Consider the following 20255-nt stretch of genomic DNA (forward strand, 5'->3'; position numbering starts at 1 on the left):
GCGTGGCCATGCACGCCTCCAACTCAATCATCAAGTTTGCGGACGACACAACAGTGGTAGGCTTGATTACCAACAACGACGAGACGGCCTACAGGGAGGAGGTGAGGGCCCTCGGAGTGTGGTGTCAGGAAAATAACCTCACACTCAACGTCAACAAAACTAAGGAGATGATTGTGGACTTCAGGAAACAGCAGAGGGAACACCCCCCCATCCACATCGATGGAACAGTAGTGGAGAGGGTTGCAAGTTTTAAGTTCCTCGGCATACACATCACAGACAAACTGAATTGGTCCACTCACACAGACAGCATCGTGAGGAAGGCGCAGCAGCGCCTCTTCAACCTCAGGAGGCTGAAGAAATTCGGCTTGTCACCAAAAGCACTCACAAACTTCTACAGATGCACAATCGAGAGCATCCTGGCGGGCTGTATCACCGCCTGGTATGGCAACTGCACCGCCCTCAACCGTAAGGCTCTCCAGAGGGTAGTGAGGTCTGCACAACGCATCACCGGGGGCAAACTACCTGCCCTCCAGGACACCTACACCACCCGATGCTACAGGAAGGCCATAAAGATCATCAAGGACAACAACCACCCGAGCCACTGCCTGTTCACCCCGCTGCCATCCAGAAGGCGAGGTCAGTACAGGTGCATCAAAGCTGGGACCGAGAGACTGAAAAACAGCTTCTATCTCAAGGCCATCAGACTGTTAAACAGCCACCACTAACATTGAGTGGCTACTGCCAACACACTGTCAATGACACTGACTCTACTCCAGCCACTTTAATCATGGGAATTGATGGGAAATTATGTAAATATATCACTAGCCACTTTAAACAATGCTACCTTATATAATGTTACTTACCCTACATTGTTCATCTCATATGCATACGTTGATACTGTACTCTATATCATCGACTGCATCCTTATGTAATACATGTATCACTAGCCACTTTAACTATGCCACTTGGTTTACATACTTATCTCATATGTATATACTGTACTCGATATCATCTACTGTATCTTGCCTATGCTGCTCTGTACCATCACTCATTCATATATCCTTATGTACATATTCTTTATCCCCTTACACTGTGTATGACAGTAGTTTTTTTTGGAATTGTTAGTTAGATTACTTGCTCGTTATTACTGCATTGTCGGAACTAGAAGCACAAGCATTTCGCTACACTCGCATTAACATCTGCTAACCATGTGTATGTGACAAATAAAATTTGATTTGATTTAAATAAAGTTTGTTCAGAGCCATCGATGTGTCTGCTTGGGGGGATATATACGGCTGTGATTATAATCGAAGATAATTCTCTTGGTAGATAATGCGGTCTACATTTGATTGTGAGGAATTCTAAATCAGGTGAACAGAAGGATTTGACTTCCTGTATGTTTCTTTCATCACACCATGTCACGTTGGCCATGAGGCATACGCCCCCGCCCCTCTTCTTACCAGAAAGATGTTTGTTTCTGTCGGCGCGATGCGTGGAGAAACCCGCTAGCTGCACCGCTTCGGATAGCGTCTCTCCAGTTAGCCATGTTTCCGTGAAGCATAGAACGTTAGTCTCTGATGTCTCTCTGGAATGCTACCCTTGCTCGGATTTCATCAACCTTGTTGTCAAGAGACTGGACATTGGCAAGAAGAATGCTAGGGAGTGGTGCACGGTGTGCCCGTCTCCGGAGTCTGACCAGAAGACCGCTTCGTTACCCTCTTTTTCTGAGTCGTTTTTTTGGGTCGCTGCATGTAATCCACTCCGTTGTCCTGGTTGTAAGGCAGAACACAGGATCCGCATCGCGAAAAACATATTCTTGGTCGTACTGATGGTGAGTTGACGCTGATCTTATATTCAGTAGTTCTTCTCGGCTGTATGTAATAAAACCTAAGATGACCTGGGGTACTAGTGTAAGAAATAACACGTAAAAAAACAAAAAACTGCATAGTTTCCTAGGAACGCGAAGCAAGGCGGCCATCTCTGTCGGCGCCGGAAGTGTGTAACATGTGTAACATATGTGAATAAGACACACACCCCATTGTGGTATCCAACACCTTAACGCTCATTTGCATTTTTAATTTGCACCTGTCTCTTTCTCCTCCCTGCCTAGACAGTTTTCAAATGCATTAACTGAAGCTTCCCTGCTTAGATGTAATATTCTTTAAGCTGTTCAGAAATTTGGTTGTTTAGCCTGAGACAATATTTTCAGAGGGTATCACCATTGTTGACCAAAGATTACAAGTGTGTAAATCAGGTTAACCAGATTAATATTTATCCTTTACAAGATTGCTGCTGTAGTCCTCTCATTTTGCCAGTTTAATTATTTGGCCTCACCTTTTGAAATGTCAATCGTGGACTCATAAAATGACAGAGCCTCCAGAGTAACAGATGGGGATATTTATCAGCTTTGCAAGGAGACATAGATGGAGAATTCAGGGCATTGGCAGTATGCTGGAATGCAAAAGTAGGCCTATTGTTGAACTTTTATTAGGCATGCCTTCTGAGATTTCAGACATTTTAATGGGCTGTCAAGCGCACAAAGGCTGTCAGATTGCAAACCCATAAATTCCTTTTTTAATTTTTATTATAAATGTGCATGTGATTTATGAGCAGGAGAACATTGTCATGAATTATATATTTGGCCATGGATAGATGGGCAGACTGACACAGACTGACTGACACACAAATCTGCCAACTTTACCATGCAAGGTATTGCCAGTAACAAAGCTTGCGCTTTTATTTCCTCCAACCGAGGTAGTCTTTAATGCAGTAATATGTTTAAAAGTCCCACCAACGCCTCAGTATAAAACGTTGCCTTTTATCTTACCGGCTTTGGCACACAATAAATCATGAACAGTCTATTCTTGTCCGACATCAAACCTGTCAATTACAAAGCTTCACTGAATTCCTTTTAATGTATTTATCTCCATTTACATGTATGTGGTTCTGTCCTTGAGCTGGACTTGTCTATTGTCACAGAAATGCTTTAGCATTTAGCCTGAGCGAACACACACACAGGAATCTGCCATTTCATATTTTTGTATTGACTTTTAACAGGTACATTTTAAAAGGTCCTTTTATCTACCTAAGAAATTATGGGTAAATATACATTGATGTCAAATTTAAACTACAATTTGGCTTTTAATGTCAACTTTTTTATTAAGCTGGGATTTCTGAATTTCTACTGGGCTGTCCAGCTCACAAAGGCTTTCAGATCGCAAACACCCATAAATTCCTTTTTAAACAATGTGCATGTGATTTATGAGAGGGAGAACATTTGCCACTGCGCTTTTCCTCTTTTCCTGGAGTGGCACAAGTCTATAGGCTACAATATCATGTTGACATTTATGTTGAGCATGTTTTGCTGCTCTAGTGGAAGTAATATTTGACGTGTGTATTTACAGTTATTTACAAATACCTCAAGTGCGACTCGTAATAAGACTGGGTATTTAGCCTATTTAAAATGTTTATCTGACTCCATAAAGATAAGTAGCAATATGCAAGAACACTATATAATTGAGATACAGTAATAAGAAATGTCAAGAAATGTCTGAGATTGGAATTCGAAATACAAGTGTATTTAACTACCTTGGAAAATGAACGGATTCACATACAAGGCATAAATCTGAAGTTACTAGGCAATACTGACATTAACAAAGCAGTGTACTATGCATGATAAGAGAGAAATCATAGCCTGAAATGCCATGCCCCAGAAATCAACGGGGTAGAGAAGGAAAGAAGGTCAGAAAGAACAAAGAGAACCTTGAGTCTTAGACTCTTTTATAAGCATCTGAGTTGTTTGGATTCAAAATCTTGAGTTGTTGGCCAATAGTATTCCTGTCAAGTTAACCTCCAATCAGATATCAGATCTACATGATGTGACCTCTGCTTATCAGAGGTGAGAGAATGTGGGTTGGAGAAATAAAACAAGAGGATACTGAATTCCTAAGACAACACAGGAGTTTCTTGCATACGGTTGATAAGTCACTTCAGGGGCTTCCCTACCCTACAGTACGATTAGTCCTATTTAGATACATGTCTGCTGCCTACAATTTTAAAAAAGGTAGTTTGGCGAGGACATTTGTTAGCAAGATATCAATGTGCATGATGTCTAACAAAGCAGAGTGAGGGTAGGAAAATGTATGAAACGTGGATAAAACAGTGACTTTTTCAAATCATCCTTCGGATGTTCATCTAGGTCAGCTTTTACATTTCTTTACATTATCGGAAAGAGCAGATTCTAAGGTTTCTAACATACAATCACTTACAAACTCTGGAAAATGGGGGCACAGGGCTCTGTTTCAAAATATCACTTTTGTTACATGACAGCGTTTCCATGCTTTACCGTGACACTCAAGTTGTGTGGGAAAAGTAACGTAATTAATCCCAAAATACGCTATTTCATTCTTTTGAAAATGCATTTTATTAGTCTTATGGTTTTTAGGACCTGCATAAACAAACAAATTAATAATGGATTTCTTTGATGGTATATCTTCAATGGATTTATAAAAATAGACGCTTACCCACATCTGCATACCCCCTTTTTTTAAATGTTATATATTTTTTAAATTGAACCTTTTATGTAACTAAGCAAGTCAGTTAAGAACAAAATCTTATTTACAATGACTGCCTACACCGGCCAAACCCGGACGATGCGCCACCCTATGGGACTCAAAATCATGGCCGGTTATGATACAGCCTGAATTCGATCCAGGGTGTCTAGTGACACTTCTCGCACTGAGAAGCAGTGCCTTAGACCGCTACACCACTCAGGAACCCCTACTCCCACTGTCACCGGTACAGGCATGTGCACAGGATATATACATGGTTTACCCCGGCACAAATGTGGTAAAAATGGGACTGTTTGAAAGGGGGTCATCCCCCAAAAGTTTTTTTTTTTTTACAGGTAACATACTCTAAATCCTCTGTGATTTGTGTATCTTAGACAAACATATGCGCACACACACACACACTGCCTCCTGTCTCCTGTTGATGCAACATAGAGGTATTTTTCAGTTTGATTGTTTTCTATTGTTAAGATCCCATTGTAAATCTCTTCTGTCATATGTATACCTATGAAAATAAAAGAATGTCAACTGTCCCTACCCCGGCTTCAAAGACACAACTCTCCTAAAATCTAAATTCAGAGACTGGCTACCCCCTGACCGGAGGCAGGAACACCTGCAGCCAAAACAAACAGACTATACCAAAGTCTAGAACAGAAAGGTACATGACGTCACCAATCCCATGTTTCTGCTCATTGATTAATGAGTCACTTTAAGACCACAGGACATTTTTTTTTTTCTGATGTTTATTTTGTTGCTGTTACCCATGAATATGTTGTATGCGCATGGATTTCTGTTTGTATTGACTTCTATATGAGTGTTGAAACCAAAAAAACTTAACATAAGAGCTGGAAATGTAACATGCATACAGCTCATTCATAGTGTTGTTTCTGAGGCATTCATGAGGCCTGTCTGTTCTCTGTAATAGTGGCTCTTAGGGCTGCAGCAGAGGCTGTTAATTAAGGATTTGACCCCTATTTATTTCTGTATGCATGGTACAACTGGAGGCTGTGTGGTGATAGTTAAGCTATTAGCTTCAGGGGCGCTATCTGTCAGTTCAGCAGCAGAGGTACAAGAATGTTTATACACAACCTACAGGCTCTCTGTAGTAGCTACTCCTGATGACTTGCTGATGTTGACGCAATGCTATTTTGTTGTGTCTCTGTGTGGCACACAACTGCGTGTGTGTGTGTGCTCACCCTAGGCAGATTAATCAGGAAAGGTGGGCTTTGTGTCAGGCAGTGACAAGCTTTTCGAGATTATTTTTGAGTCTCCTCGGTGCATTTCACAATCTGGACACAGGTGTTGAATACAAAAATGCTGACTAAACCGTTTCATAACTCAAGATCATAATTTTCCTCAGGCACATTGAGTATTCATCCTAACAAACATTTCTGCCTCTGTGTATGATGGACTTCCCTTGCCTTTGTTCATGTATTTATTAGCCATTAGAAATGCCCCCCCCCCCTGACATAGCCCACCAGTATGTAATATACTTGTGCAAAAGAACCCTGGCCCTTTGTTGTCTGAGTATCCCCTTCCTCTGACATGGCTCTCCTTTTGTTTTCCTAGGATACTCCAAGATCCGGGAGTGGCCACCACCAGAGGTAAGAAACCTTCCCTATTACTTCTGTTGAGAATGAGGGTGTGTATGATTGTTTCTGGTATGGTGGGAGTGAAGGTGGTGATAAGTGAAGAAACGGAGAACCTGGAAGACCAGGAAGAGAAGGCAGTTTAGGTCATTAATTACCATAGCAGATGACCTTGCATTTACTTAAATAGATTTTGAAGTTTCACCATTGAAAATGCCCTCTGTTTATGGTGCCTGTCAGAACATCTAGTTCCAGTTTCATTTCAATGCATCAGAAATGACAGAACAGCTTAACTCGCCGGGTGTCTTCTCGTACAGGGTTTCCCAACCTCGGTCCTGGGGCCCACCCTAATTCAAGTTAGCTTTGATTATTTGAATCAGGTGTGTACCCAGGGGGTGCCCCAGGACCGAGTTTGGGAAAACCTGCTCTAGTAGTTGACTGTATGGCAACAACAGGCGTGTACATTTTGTTCAGATTATCGTTCGACAAGTTTGCAGGCAATGCAAGTTTGCAGGCAATGTGGCCATTGACACCTCAATTTATTTTCTTTAACACTGTTAAATGTCCAAAGCCATTGACACCTCAGTTTTTCCAGACATCACACTGCTAAATTCCCAACCACCATCTGGACATTCTTTTCCACTATTTGCATAAGGACAATCACCATCAAATTGTTAAGTTCTGTGTGATCCCTGCCCAGTTCACCGGCTGATGGTCCCAATCTGGCCCAGTAATGATGTCCTACTGTCATTGGCTGGCCTCCACTGTCGGATGGTCCAGTGTTGTGGCGCAGAGAGGCTGCCAGGTGGGCGCCACAAGATGGTGGAAATATTGGACAACCCGGTCTCTGAACTCCACTGAAACTATACAACAGGCTGCTAATGCATTCACACCATCCTCTCTCACTACACTATCATTATGGTCGATATGGGCTATTATAGCGATCAGCCTGTTGCTGGTTGTCAGTCTGGAGATGGCTTATGACTTTAAGATGGATGACCTTCTCTGTTCCACTGAGCTCTGCTAGCAGACCACACCAGGCATCTCAGTGCTTGTTGTGTGTGGCCATTGGGCCTGCCTCTCCTCTCCAACCCCCAACTGCTGAGACCTCCAAGAGTGGATCATTGCCTCTGCCTGTCTCCCGTGCGGTCTCTGCGGGGCGCTAATGGACCAGAGTGGGGTGATTAGCACTGAGGGCATGGCCGTTTAGACTGGGTGTCTGGCAGATGCTGCAAGCCCTAGAGACAGAGGGATGTAGAGCGTTTGTGTGTTTGCATTTACAAGGGTGGAGTGGCCTTGAAGACATTCAGCCAAAAACATGTCATTCACTTGGCATAGGAAAGTGCCATGGAGAGCATTTCAAGGACTTTCTCTCTATCATCAAAAGCAATGGGCACAACACTCTTTAGTTCTGAAAAGAGTGAGTGAAAATCATTTCTGTGGGCTCAGCCTCTGAGTTACTGAGGAAGTGAATGTCAAATAGCCCCAAAAAACTGCATTACTTCCTGAGTGTTTGTATTATGAGTGGTGGAGCTTCCTGGCTAAATAAAAGAATGGTCTGATTCTTTTTTCTTTTTTTTTTTGTTGCTTTTTCTGCTTCTTAGGGAGCTTGTGATCGTGTAGTCGCGGAAAAGTATATTTATTTACTGCTCAGAATAAGTAGGTATTCAACCCCGTTTAAGAAATATTGAAGTTTCCTTTCCTGTAATGCAGACATACTGTACTCCTCCAGAGACTGGGATCACTCTTCGCTTAACTGGTCTATAGAATGCCCAGTAGGTAGCAGCCTGAACACACTTCTACAGGTGGAATATTATGGTTTTCTATGGTAATTCCAGAAGTTTCCCTTTTTTTCTTTGTGGTCCTTTTTGAGAAATATGCAGACAACCCTCTTAAGCAATGAGGCGAAGCCCAGAGGCTGCCCAATAATTTGATTCCAGGAGAGAGTTATTGGACCGGGCACAATCCTCATGGGTAAAAATATGAGGAGCGCAACTCATTCCAAGACTTCCACGTCAGTAATTATTGAAATAAAGCCGCTAGGAAATAAGTTCCAATATTCCCCTCGCTGCCCTCGAGTCTTCTCAGAGAAGAGCGAGAATGAGAGAGAGAGAAAGGGGGAGAGAGCTGTTTGTTCCTCACTAGCAGACCAAGGACCGCGGAGCACCTCTTTTCACTAGCCGATGAATAGGGACGCTTTGTTGCTAATGACATGAAGTGGATTTATGCAGGGTGCTCTTTACACATCTCAGCATTCAAGATAGTCATATTGAAATGGCCTCATATTCAGAATCCATTCTTCGCCCTTCGAGATAGAACCCTGACAGCTTTTATGTTCTAATGGGATAAAAGGTATAAGTACTTGTTCTCCTCACACTTAAGTCTGACCATTAGAGCTGTATTGTGCGTTCAACAGGCTCTGAGTCATACACTACAACAGCTTTTCAGTTTTTATGTGATTCTTTTGAATGTCAAGGAATGTTCAAAAGGTTTATACGTTCCTTATTGGATTTACTTCACAAACGACAGGTTTTTGTGAACGTGTACCGGACCCAACAGTGAGTCAGTGTTGAAAGCATGGACATTGGTGTTGGTCAGAAGTATTGATGTGTGTGTTGTGGCAGCAGCAGCTCTGGAGGTCCTGGTTCTGAGGAGGAGGCAGGGGGGAACAGTCGACACCGCCACGGCAACCGCCACGGCAACGCCGGAGGACTGGAGAGGAGGATGGAGGATCTGGAAAAGGTACTCAAAATTAGGCTTGCTCTACCATTCCCCCAGAAGTGTGCACTCGGTCACTCCCCCTCATGCATGGAACGCATTGGATCAGTGCAAGCAAGCATAGCTGGGGGAAGGTTCTGCATTAGGCCTATCGTTCACTAGTTGACAACTATTTCAACACAGGCCTATCCATCATCACTATCCAATGTTTATAATGTCACTGTGATGTAAATATTAAAATGACATGTTTTAGTTGATTATTTCAGAATGACTGTTATGCTTCTTGGCACATTTTGACCATTTTTATTGTTGGTATTTGTTATCCTTCCCGTCTACTGCTATTTCTCTGTCTATATCCATCTCACGTTTCCTGAAAGCCCTGTGTTTGTCCTTCTGTCCATCCGTCACAGGGGCAGAGAGACTTTGATAGTTATCCTCTCCCAAGGCCCTGCTGCTATAACTGTTTTTAAAGCATCTATCAGCATCCTGACAAATCTTGAGGATTTCTTTTTAAAAGATGAATTCCTCTCTGAGTCGTTTGAGCATCTGCCCAGTCTGGCCTCTCTGTTCGTCTTCAGTCAGATGTCGCCCTTCCTATATTCCTGTCTGCAATAACTCCTCTGCGTTCAGTCAGAGAATGTCTTTTACTGGAGTTAGGGAGAGGGGGAGTTCTCTCTTCCCCATCACCCTGTTCTTATGAAGCACTCTGTACTCCCCCTCAATCACTTTTTAGATTCTCAAATGTCATCCCAGTCCATTTCTAAAAGAAAAACTACTGCTTTCACTTGCCACGATGCTTGTAAATGAAGAGTTTGCACATCACTGGTGAGTTCGAGAGAGCAGTCGGTGCACTTTAGTTTTGTATTGATTTCAGCAAGTTCTGTCATTGGTCTCTGGCTCGTTTAAATGCAGTAGATTTCATAGCTTTATACAACATTGACAAATGTGTAGCGCCCTTGATTGCTGTGAGTATCGCATTGTAGTGTCATTCATCATGATAATTAAAGTATTACTTTGAAGCTTCAGTTACCCGTGTAACTCGGGTAACCCTCCATAAAATAACATTTATCTTCCGCGGCCTGAAGATTTATGGTTGCCACGGTATGGACATCATGCTACATTGTTTTGATGTTTTCTCGTTGCTATATGGATTTCCATGGAAACCAGTTCACGCTTATCTGTGGTAAAAAACAAAGTTAAGTTGGAGAGGCGGATTCCTGGCGAGCCTTCATTTCGCAGCGTAAATATCATCTTGAAACGTGACCATATGTCCACATGGCTGAGGCTTCTATATTTGTTCTCTCGCTCTCTCTGTCTCTCTGTCTGTGTATGTGGACCGTACCAAAGTGCTGCAGGATGTGTTCTAACGTTAATAGAGCTCTTTGCCCCTTCTTCCTCAGGAGCTGGCCAGACAGAGGCAGGAGAACGGGCAGCTGCTGAAAGCCCACCAGGATAAAGACGACCTGATTGGAAAGCTGAAGGAGGAGATTGACTTGCTGAATAGAGTGAGTGTTGGAGAGGGTTCGGCCAGGGTTGAGCGGGTAGAGTTGGGCTAGGCTGGGGAGTGTTGGAGAGGGTCAACCAGGGTTGACAGGGTAGAGGTGGGGTAGATTGTTGTGGGGAGGGTCAACCAGGGTTGACAGGGTAGAGTTGGGCTAAAGTGGGGAGTGTTGGAGACTGTCATCCAGGGTTGAGAGGGTAGAGGCGGGCTAGGCTGGGGAGTGTTGGAGAGAGTCAACCAGGGTTGACAGGGTAGATGTGGGCTAGGGTGGGCAGCGTCTAAGGCACTGAGAGTTTAAGGTATTTTGAAGAGGTTACTATACAGATGTTAGAGCAACAAGGCTAGATCTAATTTCACAATTATTCAAATCAAATTTTATTGGTCACATACACATGGTTAGCAGATGTTATTGCGAGTGTAGCGATATACTTGTGCTTCTAGTTCCGACAGTGCAGCAATATCTAACATGTAGTTTAACAATTCCACAACAACTATCTTTTACACACAAATCTAAGTAAGGAATGGAAGAAGAATATAAAGATATGGATGAGTGATAACCGAGCGGCATAGGTAAGATGTAATAGATGGTATAAAATACAGTATATACATATGAAATGAGTAATGCAAGATATGTAAACATTATTAAAGTGGCATTATAAAAGTCACTAGTGATCCATTTATTAAAGTGGCCAATGATTTCAAGTCTGTATGTAGGCAGCAGCCTCCCTGTGTTAGTGATGGCTGTTTAACAATCTGATGGCCTTAAGATAGAAGCTGTTTTTCAGTCTCTCGGTCCCAGCTTTGATGCTCTTGTACTGACCTTGCCTTCTGGATGGTTGCGGGGTGAACAGGCAGTGGCTCGGGTGGTTGTTGTCCTTGATGATCTTTATGGCCTTCCTGTGACATCGGGGCTGTAGGTGTCCTGGAGGGCTAGTAGTTTGCCCCCGGCGATGCGTTGTGCAGACTGCACCACCCTCTGGAGAGCCTTGCAGTTGTGGGCAGTGCAGTTGCTGTATCAGGCAGTGATACTTCCTGACAGGATGCTCTCAATTGTATTATAAAGTAATAGTATGCTACTTAAATGATAATGTATGGTGCCCTTCTAGTCTAGAACACAGGTATAGTAATGTATACCTATGTGGGTTTTTTTGCCCATAATCCTTTGATGGACAACTCTAGCTTGCCACGTCTAACTGCCACAGTTAAAGATGCACTATGCAGAAATAGCTCCGCCATTTCCTGGTTGCAAAAAGTGTAGTGTAGAGAATCATTGTACCATTTAAACAGCTTGGAAATATATTTTTCATAACCCCAAATATTTTATTTTCCGTTTTAAAGCTGGTGTACAAAACTGAAAGAACAAAAAATGCAAAAATGTAACTTAAGGGAAGCATATAAATAGCACACGTAGAACAGATCTACCACTTCGACTTGCTTTCAATGAGAATTACTGATCTATAACACACATTTTTATGTGGATTGGTCAGGTCACCCAAAAAGTTACATATTGCAACTTTAATCTTATTATAGTTTCTCTTAATTGTCAGTTGAAAGCTTGTCATTTTTAGTAACTGTGTACTGGAGAGGAAACTTGGAGCAATTCAGTCTCTCACTGCTGTGTTGAGTGAAGCCGAGGACTAAATAGAACCGATTGCCAAATTACCACGTCCATATCTGCACGCAATCAGCTTGATATTGTAAAGCTGCTTCTCGGATAAGCAGAAGATTACAATTATCCAGCGCTTGCAAGGATTAACACTCGCACAGGCACCCCCCAAAAAAAGTCATTTTCTCATGTTCTCTCTCGCTCTCTTTATCTCCCGTACCCCAACCTCTGAACTAGATCTGATTGGTGTTTTATCAACATTTTAAACTCATTGTCAACCACACGGGTCGTAACCCCATCCGATTTTGGTCTACAGAGCCTGAAGTAAACGATGTGCAGACCCCTTCGAGGTGCAGAGCTCTTCAGTTTCACTCCCCTGCACCCCATGGCAGTTTGGAGAAACAACTTTTTAGTTTCGCTCTGTGCCTCCTGACTTAAAACGGCTCCCCTTTTCAAAACATGACATTTTCCCTCCCCTGACAGAGAGTTTATCGGATCTAGTCTGAAGAAAACACTAGGCCCCTGCTATAAGTCAAGAGTCCTTATGCCAATCAACATCCTACATGAAGTAGTTAAGAGAAACCCTTGTAGTGTGGAGTACGAGTCTGATTTCAATCATTCCCTGAGATGTAACGTGACTTATAACCACTAGGGTTATCAGCCTATAATTAATTCATCATTAGTCAAGAGTTACTACATTTCCACTCCTATACGCTCCTGAATGTTATGTAACCATTTAGTAGTCCATGCATTAGGCTAAATCCACAGACTCTGAATGTAAAGAGACAGCTGTGTCATGTGCCTCTTTCTCTAGAGACCAATTACATTGCTTCTCCTTGGCACCAGGGAGTCCGATCTGTGACAGCCTACAGGCAAATACCCCACACCCTGTCTCCATACCTACTGTAGACCCACACTGTATACAGAGGCAAATACCCCCCTCCCTGTCTCCATACCTACTGTAGACCCACACTGTATACAGAGGCAAATACCCCCCTCCCTGTCTCCATACCTACTGTAGACCCACACTGTATACAGAGGCAAATACCCCACACCCTGTCTCCATACCTACTGTAGACCCACACTGTATACAGAGGCAAATACCCCCTCCCTGTCTCCATACCTACTGTAGACCCACACTGTATACAGAGGCAAATACCCCCCCTCCCTGTCTCCATACCTACTGTAGACCCACACTGTATACAGAGGCAAATACCCCACACCCTGTCTCCATACCTACTGTAGACCCACACTGTATACAGAGGCAAATACCCCCCCTCCCTGTCTCCATACCTACTGTAGACCCACACTGTATACAGAGAGACAAATACCCCACACCCTGTCTCCATACCTACTGTACACCCACACTGTATACAGAGGCAAATACCCCACCCCCTGTCTCCATACCTACTGTACACCCACACTGTATACAGAGGCAAATACCCCACCCCTGTCTCCATACCTACTGTAGACCCACACTGTATACAGAGAGACAAATACCCCACACCCTGTCTCCATACCTACTGTACACCCACACTGTATACAGAGGCAAATACCCCACCCCCTGTCTCCATACCTATTGTACACCCACACTGTATACAGAGAGACAAATACCCCACACCCTGTCTCCATACCTACTGTAGATCCACACTGTATATAGAGGCAAATACCCCACCCCCTGTCTCCATACCTACTGTAGACCCACACTGTATACAGAAGCAAATACCCCACCCCTGTCTCCATACCTACTGTAGACCCACACTGTATACAGAGAGACAAATACCCCACACCCTGTCTCCATACCTACTGTACACCCACACTGTATACAGAGGCAAATACCCCACCCCTGTCTCCATACCTATTGTACACCCACACTGTATACAGAGAGACAAATACCCCACCCCTGTCTCCATACCTACTGTACACCCACACTGTATACAGAGAGACAAATACCCCACCCCTGTCTCCATACCTATTGTACACCCACACTGTATACAGAGAGACAAATACCCCACCCCCTGTCTCCATACCTACTGTACACCCACACTGTATACAGAGAGACAAATACCCCACCCCCTGTCTCCATACCTATTGTACACCCACACTGTATACAGAGAGACAAATACCCCACCCCTGTCTCCATACCTACTGTAGACCCACACTGTATACAGAAGCAAATACCCCACCCCTGTCTCCATACCTATTGTACACCCACACTGTATACAGAGGCAAATACCCCACCCCTGTCTCCATACCTATTGTACACCCACACTGTATACAGAGAGACAAATACCCCACCCCTGTCTCCATACCTACTGTAGACCCACACTGTATACAGAGAGACAAATACCCCACCCCTGTCTCCATACCTATTGTACACCCACACTGTATACAGAGAGACAAATACCCCACCCCCTGTCTCCATACCTACTATATACAGAGGCAAATACCCCACACCCTGTCTCCATACCTACTGTATACAGAGGCAAATACCCCACACCCTGTCTCCATACCTACTGTATACAGAGACAAATACCCCACCCCCTGTCTCCATACCTACTGTAGACCCACACTGTATACAGAGAGACAAATACCCCACCCCCTGTCTCCATACCTACTATATACAGAGGCAAATACCCCACACCCTGTCTCCATACCTACTGTATACAGAGGCAAATACCCCACACCCTGTCTCCATACCTACTGTATACAGAGGCAAATACCCCACACCCTGTCTCCATACCTACTGTATACAGAGGCAAATACCCCACACCCTGTCTCCATACCTACTGTATACAGAGGCAAATACCCCACACCCTGTCTCCATACCTACTGTATACAGAGGCAAATACCCCACACCCTGTCTCCATACCTACTGTATACAGAGGCAAATACCCCACACCCTGTCTCCATACCTACTGTAGATCCACACTGTATACAGTGAAACACATTCCTCAGCATTTCTCTCGATGTTTTTCTAAAATGAATGCCATTAACTCACTTTGAAGGGTTCATATATCATTGTCTAGCTCCTGGCATTGCATATTGAGAAGAAATCCGAGGTCAGAGTTTCTGTTTCCTGAGTCTACAGTCTTGGGCCAGTGGTCCAGTGTTCCCAGCACTCCGAGATCATCAACAAACTCTCCCCATCGCATGACCCCTGCTCACGTTATCTGTGTCACATGTTTTGGCATTGGGAAACCCAGCAGGAGGCCTCTGAAATATTCCAAATACTCTGAAATATTCCAGAAGAGTTTGCAGCAAACAAGCCCTGAATCTCCCCTGCCAACAAATACAGTTGCCGAACAGTGTTGATTTTGCACATTTCAGGAACTTGCAAGTGTCCTCAATGCCTGGCTGTCTTTATTATCTTCACATTTCTTCATTAAGATAGCCACTGCAGTCTACAGCCTATGAGCCATGTGGAGGAGGCCATATAACTGTTGGATCAGAGACCCCTGATAGCATCACATGAACAGGACCTCATAAGAGGCAGCCTCCCTGTGGGAACACTCGCCGGGGCGATAGTGATCAGAAATGTCCCTCGGAGAGGTTACTGCAAGGCCTGATGGGATGGCAGGAGATAAGGAACAGATCCAGTGTGGCGTCTCTTTCTCGCGGCGCTTGAAGATTGAACTGTGACTCACTAGCAAAGTTTGTTTTGTAGGGAAGGCTTGGATAAGGCTGAGGATATGACCCTGGAAAACATCTGACTCTGGATGTTGGCTACATAGAATACAGGCTCAAGCAGGTGCATGCAAATTGAAGTACATGTGGATATAATCTATTTTGGGAGATTAAATGAAATGTGAATAAAGTTATTAGTCGGTTGTAACTTAAAAAGGTTCAAATGGTATGCCGGAGGCAGCCGTCAGATGCGAAATGAGACTGCTTTTCTCCCCTTGTGTCAGAGCTCAGACAGTGAGCTGTTCTGTAGCCACAGCATGTCTGTGGCTCTGTGACCTCCAGTGTTTGACTCGCAGACTACCTCGCTTTTTAAGTTTCCGACAAGTACGGCTTAGCTAATCTTGACGGTCGCCTGTCGCTTCTGCCAGTGATGGAGGAAGCCGAAAATGAGAAGTGTCACTTTTAGATCAGCGCTTTGATGGGAGTGTGTCATGGCAATGGGGCTCCTCATTTGTGTCTAATTGGAGCTGTTCAAGTTTAATTTGTTATTATCAAGGCAATTCTGCTGAAGAGAGACCCGGGAGGTGAAACTCTTCGTTTCACCTCTCACTCTCTCATCTTTCTCTAAACTGACAAGCTAACTCTCTGAGGTAAAAATAAGGCAGATCTTGCATAATGAAAGTAAATGACTTCCTTTAGATCAAGCTGAAGTGGAGCTGTTGCCTTTGTTTTTGTTTTGCAGGACCTTGATGACATTGAGGATGAGAATGAGCAGCTGAAGCAGGAGAACAAAACTCTCCTGAAGGTGGTGGGCCAGCTGACGAGGTAGAACCCAACGGGCCACGGATCCCCACTTCCAAAAAGAACAAACCACCCCTCCCTCCAACGGAGTGCCCCTGCCAAGCTCTTACACCCCCTTCTCTCACCCTTCCCTTTCTACCCTCGGTCCAAGTCTAGCATGTCCTTTCTCTGTGTCAGTGGTGTCTCTGTTATTGTCGCTGGGTGGAAGAGGACATTTAAAAGTAGCTTTTAGAGCCTTTGTGTCATACACACACTTTTATTCTGTTCTGAGGGGAACCTGAAGCCACTGAGACCTCTAGTCCTATTTAGATCCAATGGGGTGTCTAAAGGAGGTTCTGTGATGGTATATTTAATGTAAATCTCTTGTACATAGGCCATTTAGATTTGTTGTTCTTTTTGATGAATCTTAAAAAGGAAAAGGAGATTGAATGTACGTGGTGCATCACCGAGCACATGAGGGATGTTTTGTTTGTTTTAGGAACTAAGAGGTCTTGGACATTTTGACTCTAATGATCTGTTGACCAAGGTATATAATGCTTGCCTAGGTTATGTGCAACCGGCTCTCTGCTTCTGTTCATCTGCATCATTACAGTGTAAATACGTTGTCAGCCCAGTGACCATATTATCCATCTCAGCACTAAAACCTGGTCTCCATCTGCACGTGAAACAACCTGCTCTGTGATGGATCCTATTTCATTTAGACCAAATTCAAGACAAAATCCCTGCTACCATCAGCCAAAGTGGGCATAATGCCTTGCACGTTTACGGAGGTCTTTTTTGGAAATCCATTAGTTCCATTTCCCCAAGGGGATAAAAAAAAAGCCTGGTGCTTTTTCTGTTCATGTTGATGACGCTTTTACTCTCGTTCCGATTTATACTTGGTACATTTTAATCACTGGGGTCGTTTCAGCTAAACTTAGGGTATGCCAGTGACATGGGTGGGGAGATAAAGCTGAAGCTTTATTTACTGCATTTCTACACAATTTAAAAACTCTAAAATGGTATTCGGAGAACAAAAACAAGCTAAATTGACTTGTGCCATAATACGCTAAACTGCTATTGCCTTTTAATGGGATTTGAATGATTTTAGTAGCCTATTTTAAATTGTTGGTGTTGAGCTAGGATATGATGTCTGCCATACTCAATTCACGCCCTAATTTTTAACCCAGGTGGTATATTTTCAACCTGAAGTCATTCAAATTTATATAGCCCCATTATAAATCATAAAAAGCAAGCAATTTGTTTTCATTAATTCTATGCTTTATAGCCATTTCAATGTTGAAAATGAAATATTATAGTATTGTTGATGGGGAGAGGTCTTGAGGTTACACCCCAGTAGAAATACATGTGGAATCTTTTGAAATGCGTTTTGCATCTGTAACTCAAGCGTTTACAGCTTGTTCTGTTTGCAATATTGATCGGTGTAGCTGCTCTTGGTATATAGTGAGCAAGAGTTCTAGAGTAAGCTACTGCAGTGCATTTTGTTGTAACCAAATCAACTGAAGGAACATACTTTTTGAAATGCATCTTTTTTTGATTTCTCATGACAGTGATGTGGCTGTGAGACGTTCTATTACTTTACTCAGCTGTATTTAGAGCATTGCATTACATACAGGGGCCCATTTTGTGCTGAAACAAATGTGTGGCTCTTGCATCATGTACTCTGTAAAGCCCACTGGGTGGTAAAGATTTTAGGTTTTAGACATTACTGGGGTACATCTCGATATAGAAACCCCTCTTACCGGTAGGTAGACACACACACACACACACACACACACACACACACACACACACACCTTACAGAAAAAAAACATGTGAAACCATGTGTTTTTGGAATATTTCACGTGTTAGTTTCAACTTAACCTTTCACATTTTGATTCAAATGTGAATATTTTTTGGGGGATATTTTTCACTTGATTTCACAGGTGATGCCCTGCAAATAAAACAGATTTGTTAGAATGCACACACGGTGCTTTTAACAATGTTTTCAACTCCCATATTTGGCACACTTTGACATACGTGATTACGTTGTGTATGTTTGTTTATACAGTAATTGTTATTCCACATGTCCTCGCCCAGGATTTCAACTCCCAACCTCTTTGTTCATGGCATTCCGATATATTCCTACACTTTGGACTTCAAAGTAAATCTGTTTTGTTAAAAGTACATATTTATCGGTGTGATTCAGGAGTAATGTTAAAACAGAATAATATGCCCCTCCAACATTAGACAACTGTACAGAAAACCCTCAAATTGCTGCAATAAGTAAATGAGTTAAATGATGAGAGAATAGTCCCATAACTGATAAGTAAAATGGCAGTGTAGATGACACTATTTTGGTAAGTGCAGAGATGTAGGGGAATGCTTCAGAGTTTGTGCCACAACAGAAAGATCAGTTTACCACAAATCCAGACTATGTTAAGAGTTTAAATCTCAGGTGGCCTCATATTGAAAAGCCAGTACTTAACTACTAAGTGATCATGTCAAATGTAATCATTGACATTGAGTAAAGATTTTACTATTTTAGCTAAACGGCGTACCACTTACTTTAAAACCTCCAGACCATACATTTGCTTATCATGTTACGTCTTGATGAATTGTATGTTCCTCAATGACTTTATTGGGGTGTTGTGGTCCCCTGGAGTTTTTTTTGTTGTCTAGTTCCAGTTTTGTTCCAGGGACGTCCCCAAGGACGTTGTTAGGATGTTCTTGGAATGTTGTCATGGTCCCCTGGAGGTTTTATCTAGTTCCCGGTTTGTTTCAAAGATGTCCCCCAGGATGTTTTTAGCACATTCTTGGGATGATGTTGTCATGGTCCCCTGAAGGTTTTTGTCTAGCTCAAATGTTGTCACATGTAGTTTCATGCGATCACATGTTAGTCCTGCCTCCCCATTATTGTCACATTTACTCAAGTGTAGTTTAATGGTGTCACGTTGACATTTTGCTTCCCAAGTTGTCACGTTTATTTCACATATGTTCTCACATGTTTTACATGTCACATGAACTTCATGTGATGTGTTTTTCTGTAAGGGACACACCTCATTCTCTCTACATTATGCATGTACAGAAGATGAAGTCATTTAATAAAAGTTTGATTATCTCTCTGTTGACTCGTTAGTGTTTATTAAGGCTAATTTGATGTGGTGATACGATACCACTGAGCTGGTATGTAACGTGACAGCGGGGGTTCAGTTGTGTGCTCCCCGACCATGGTTATTCATCATCGTCAATCACCTCGTCTGACTGGAGAGGGACCACCCATCCCTGGCGACGCCGCGTCTCCAAGACACATCGACGCTGGACTAATTTAGCAATGCCATCCAAGTTAATTAGTCTCCCTCACCTTGAGACATTCATTCCTCCTCCTTCCTGTAGTTTGTGAAATAATCTCCTAATCCCCTGTTTTTGTCTTTTTTCCCGTCTTGTTGTTCAAACCTGACAGTCTTGACTGCTTCTCCTCTGCATAGTAAAACTAGCATTAACTGAGTTTCAACCCACTACCTGTAGCTTCATTTAAACCCCCTCATCTGTTCCTTAACTAGCCCTCAAAGGCACTCACCACAGCCTCATGGGGACATGTTTGGAAAATGGAGGGATGGAGTTTGTTCATGCTAAATCCATGTAATTATTCTTACTGATACACGTCACAGTTGGGCTCTCATCAAAGCTCTAATGGCACTAACAAAAGTACGGGACTGCAGCGTTATCAGATATCATTTGACCTTTTTAAACTAACTTTATTTTTTTTAGATCTGAAATGTAACACGTGGCTTTTTGTCTTCAGTGAAGACCTTAAAGATCTTCACTGAGCTGAGGCCTGGAGGCTAGTTGATATGGATGGAATG

General features: G+C 43.1%; 1 protein-coding gene across 2 annotated transcripts in view; it reads left to right on the forward strand.

Moving 5' to 3' along the window:
- LOC112217038 (PRKC, apoptosis, WT1, regulator) overlaps nt 1-19514 on the forward strand; it is a 90240-nt gene extending 70726 nt beyond the window's left edge. Inside the window, exons 4-7 of one of the 2 annotated variants that reach the window (XM_024377271.2) lie at nt 6138-6172; nt 8782-8899; nt 10276-10380; nt 16352-19514. In XM_024377271.2, the coding sequence (XP_024233039.2) occupies nt 6138-6172; nt 8782-8899; nt 10276-10380; nt 16352-16438 (345 nt within the window). In that variant the 3' untranslated portion in view covers nt 16439-19514. The remainder of the gene's footprint in view (nt 1-6137; nt 6173-8781; nt 8900-10275; nt 10381-16351) is intronic. The other variant, XM_024377272.2, reaches the window with a different exon arrangement.
- The last annotated feature ends 741 nt before the right edge of the window (nt 19515-20255 follow it).

This window comes from Oncorhynchus tshawytscha, linkage group LG17 (assembly GCF_018296145.1).
Source record: "Oncorhynchus tshawytscha isolate Ot180627B linkage group LG17, Otsh_v2.0, whole genome shotgun sequence".
In the NCBI taxonomy this organism is placed as follows: domain Eukaryota; kingdom Metazoa; phylum Chordata; class Actinopteri; order Salmoniformes; family Salmonidae; genus Oncorhynchus; species Oncorhynchus tshawytscha.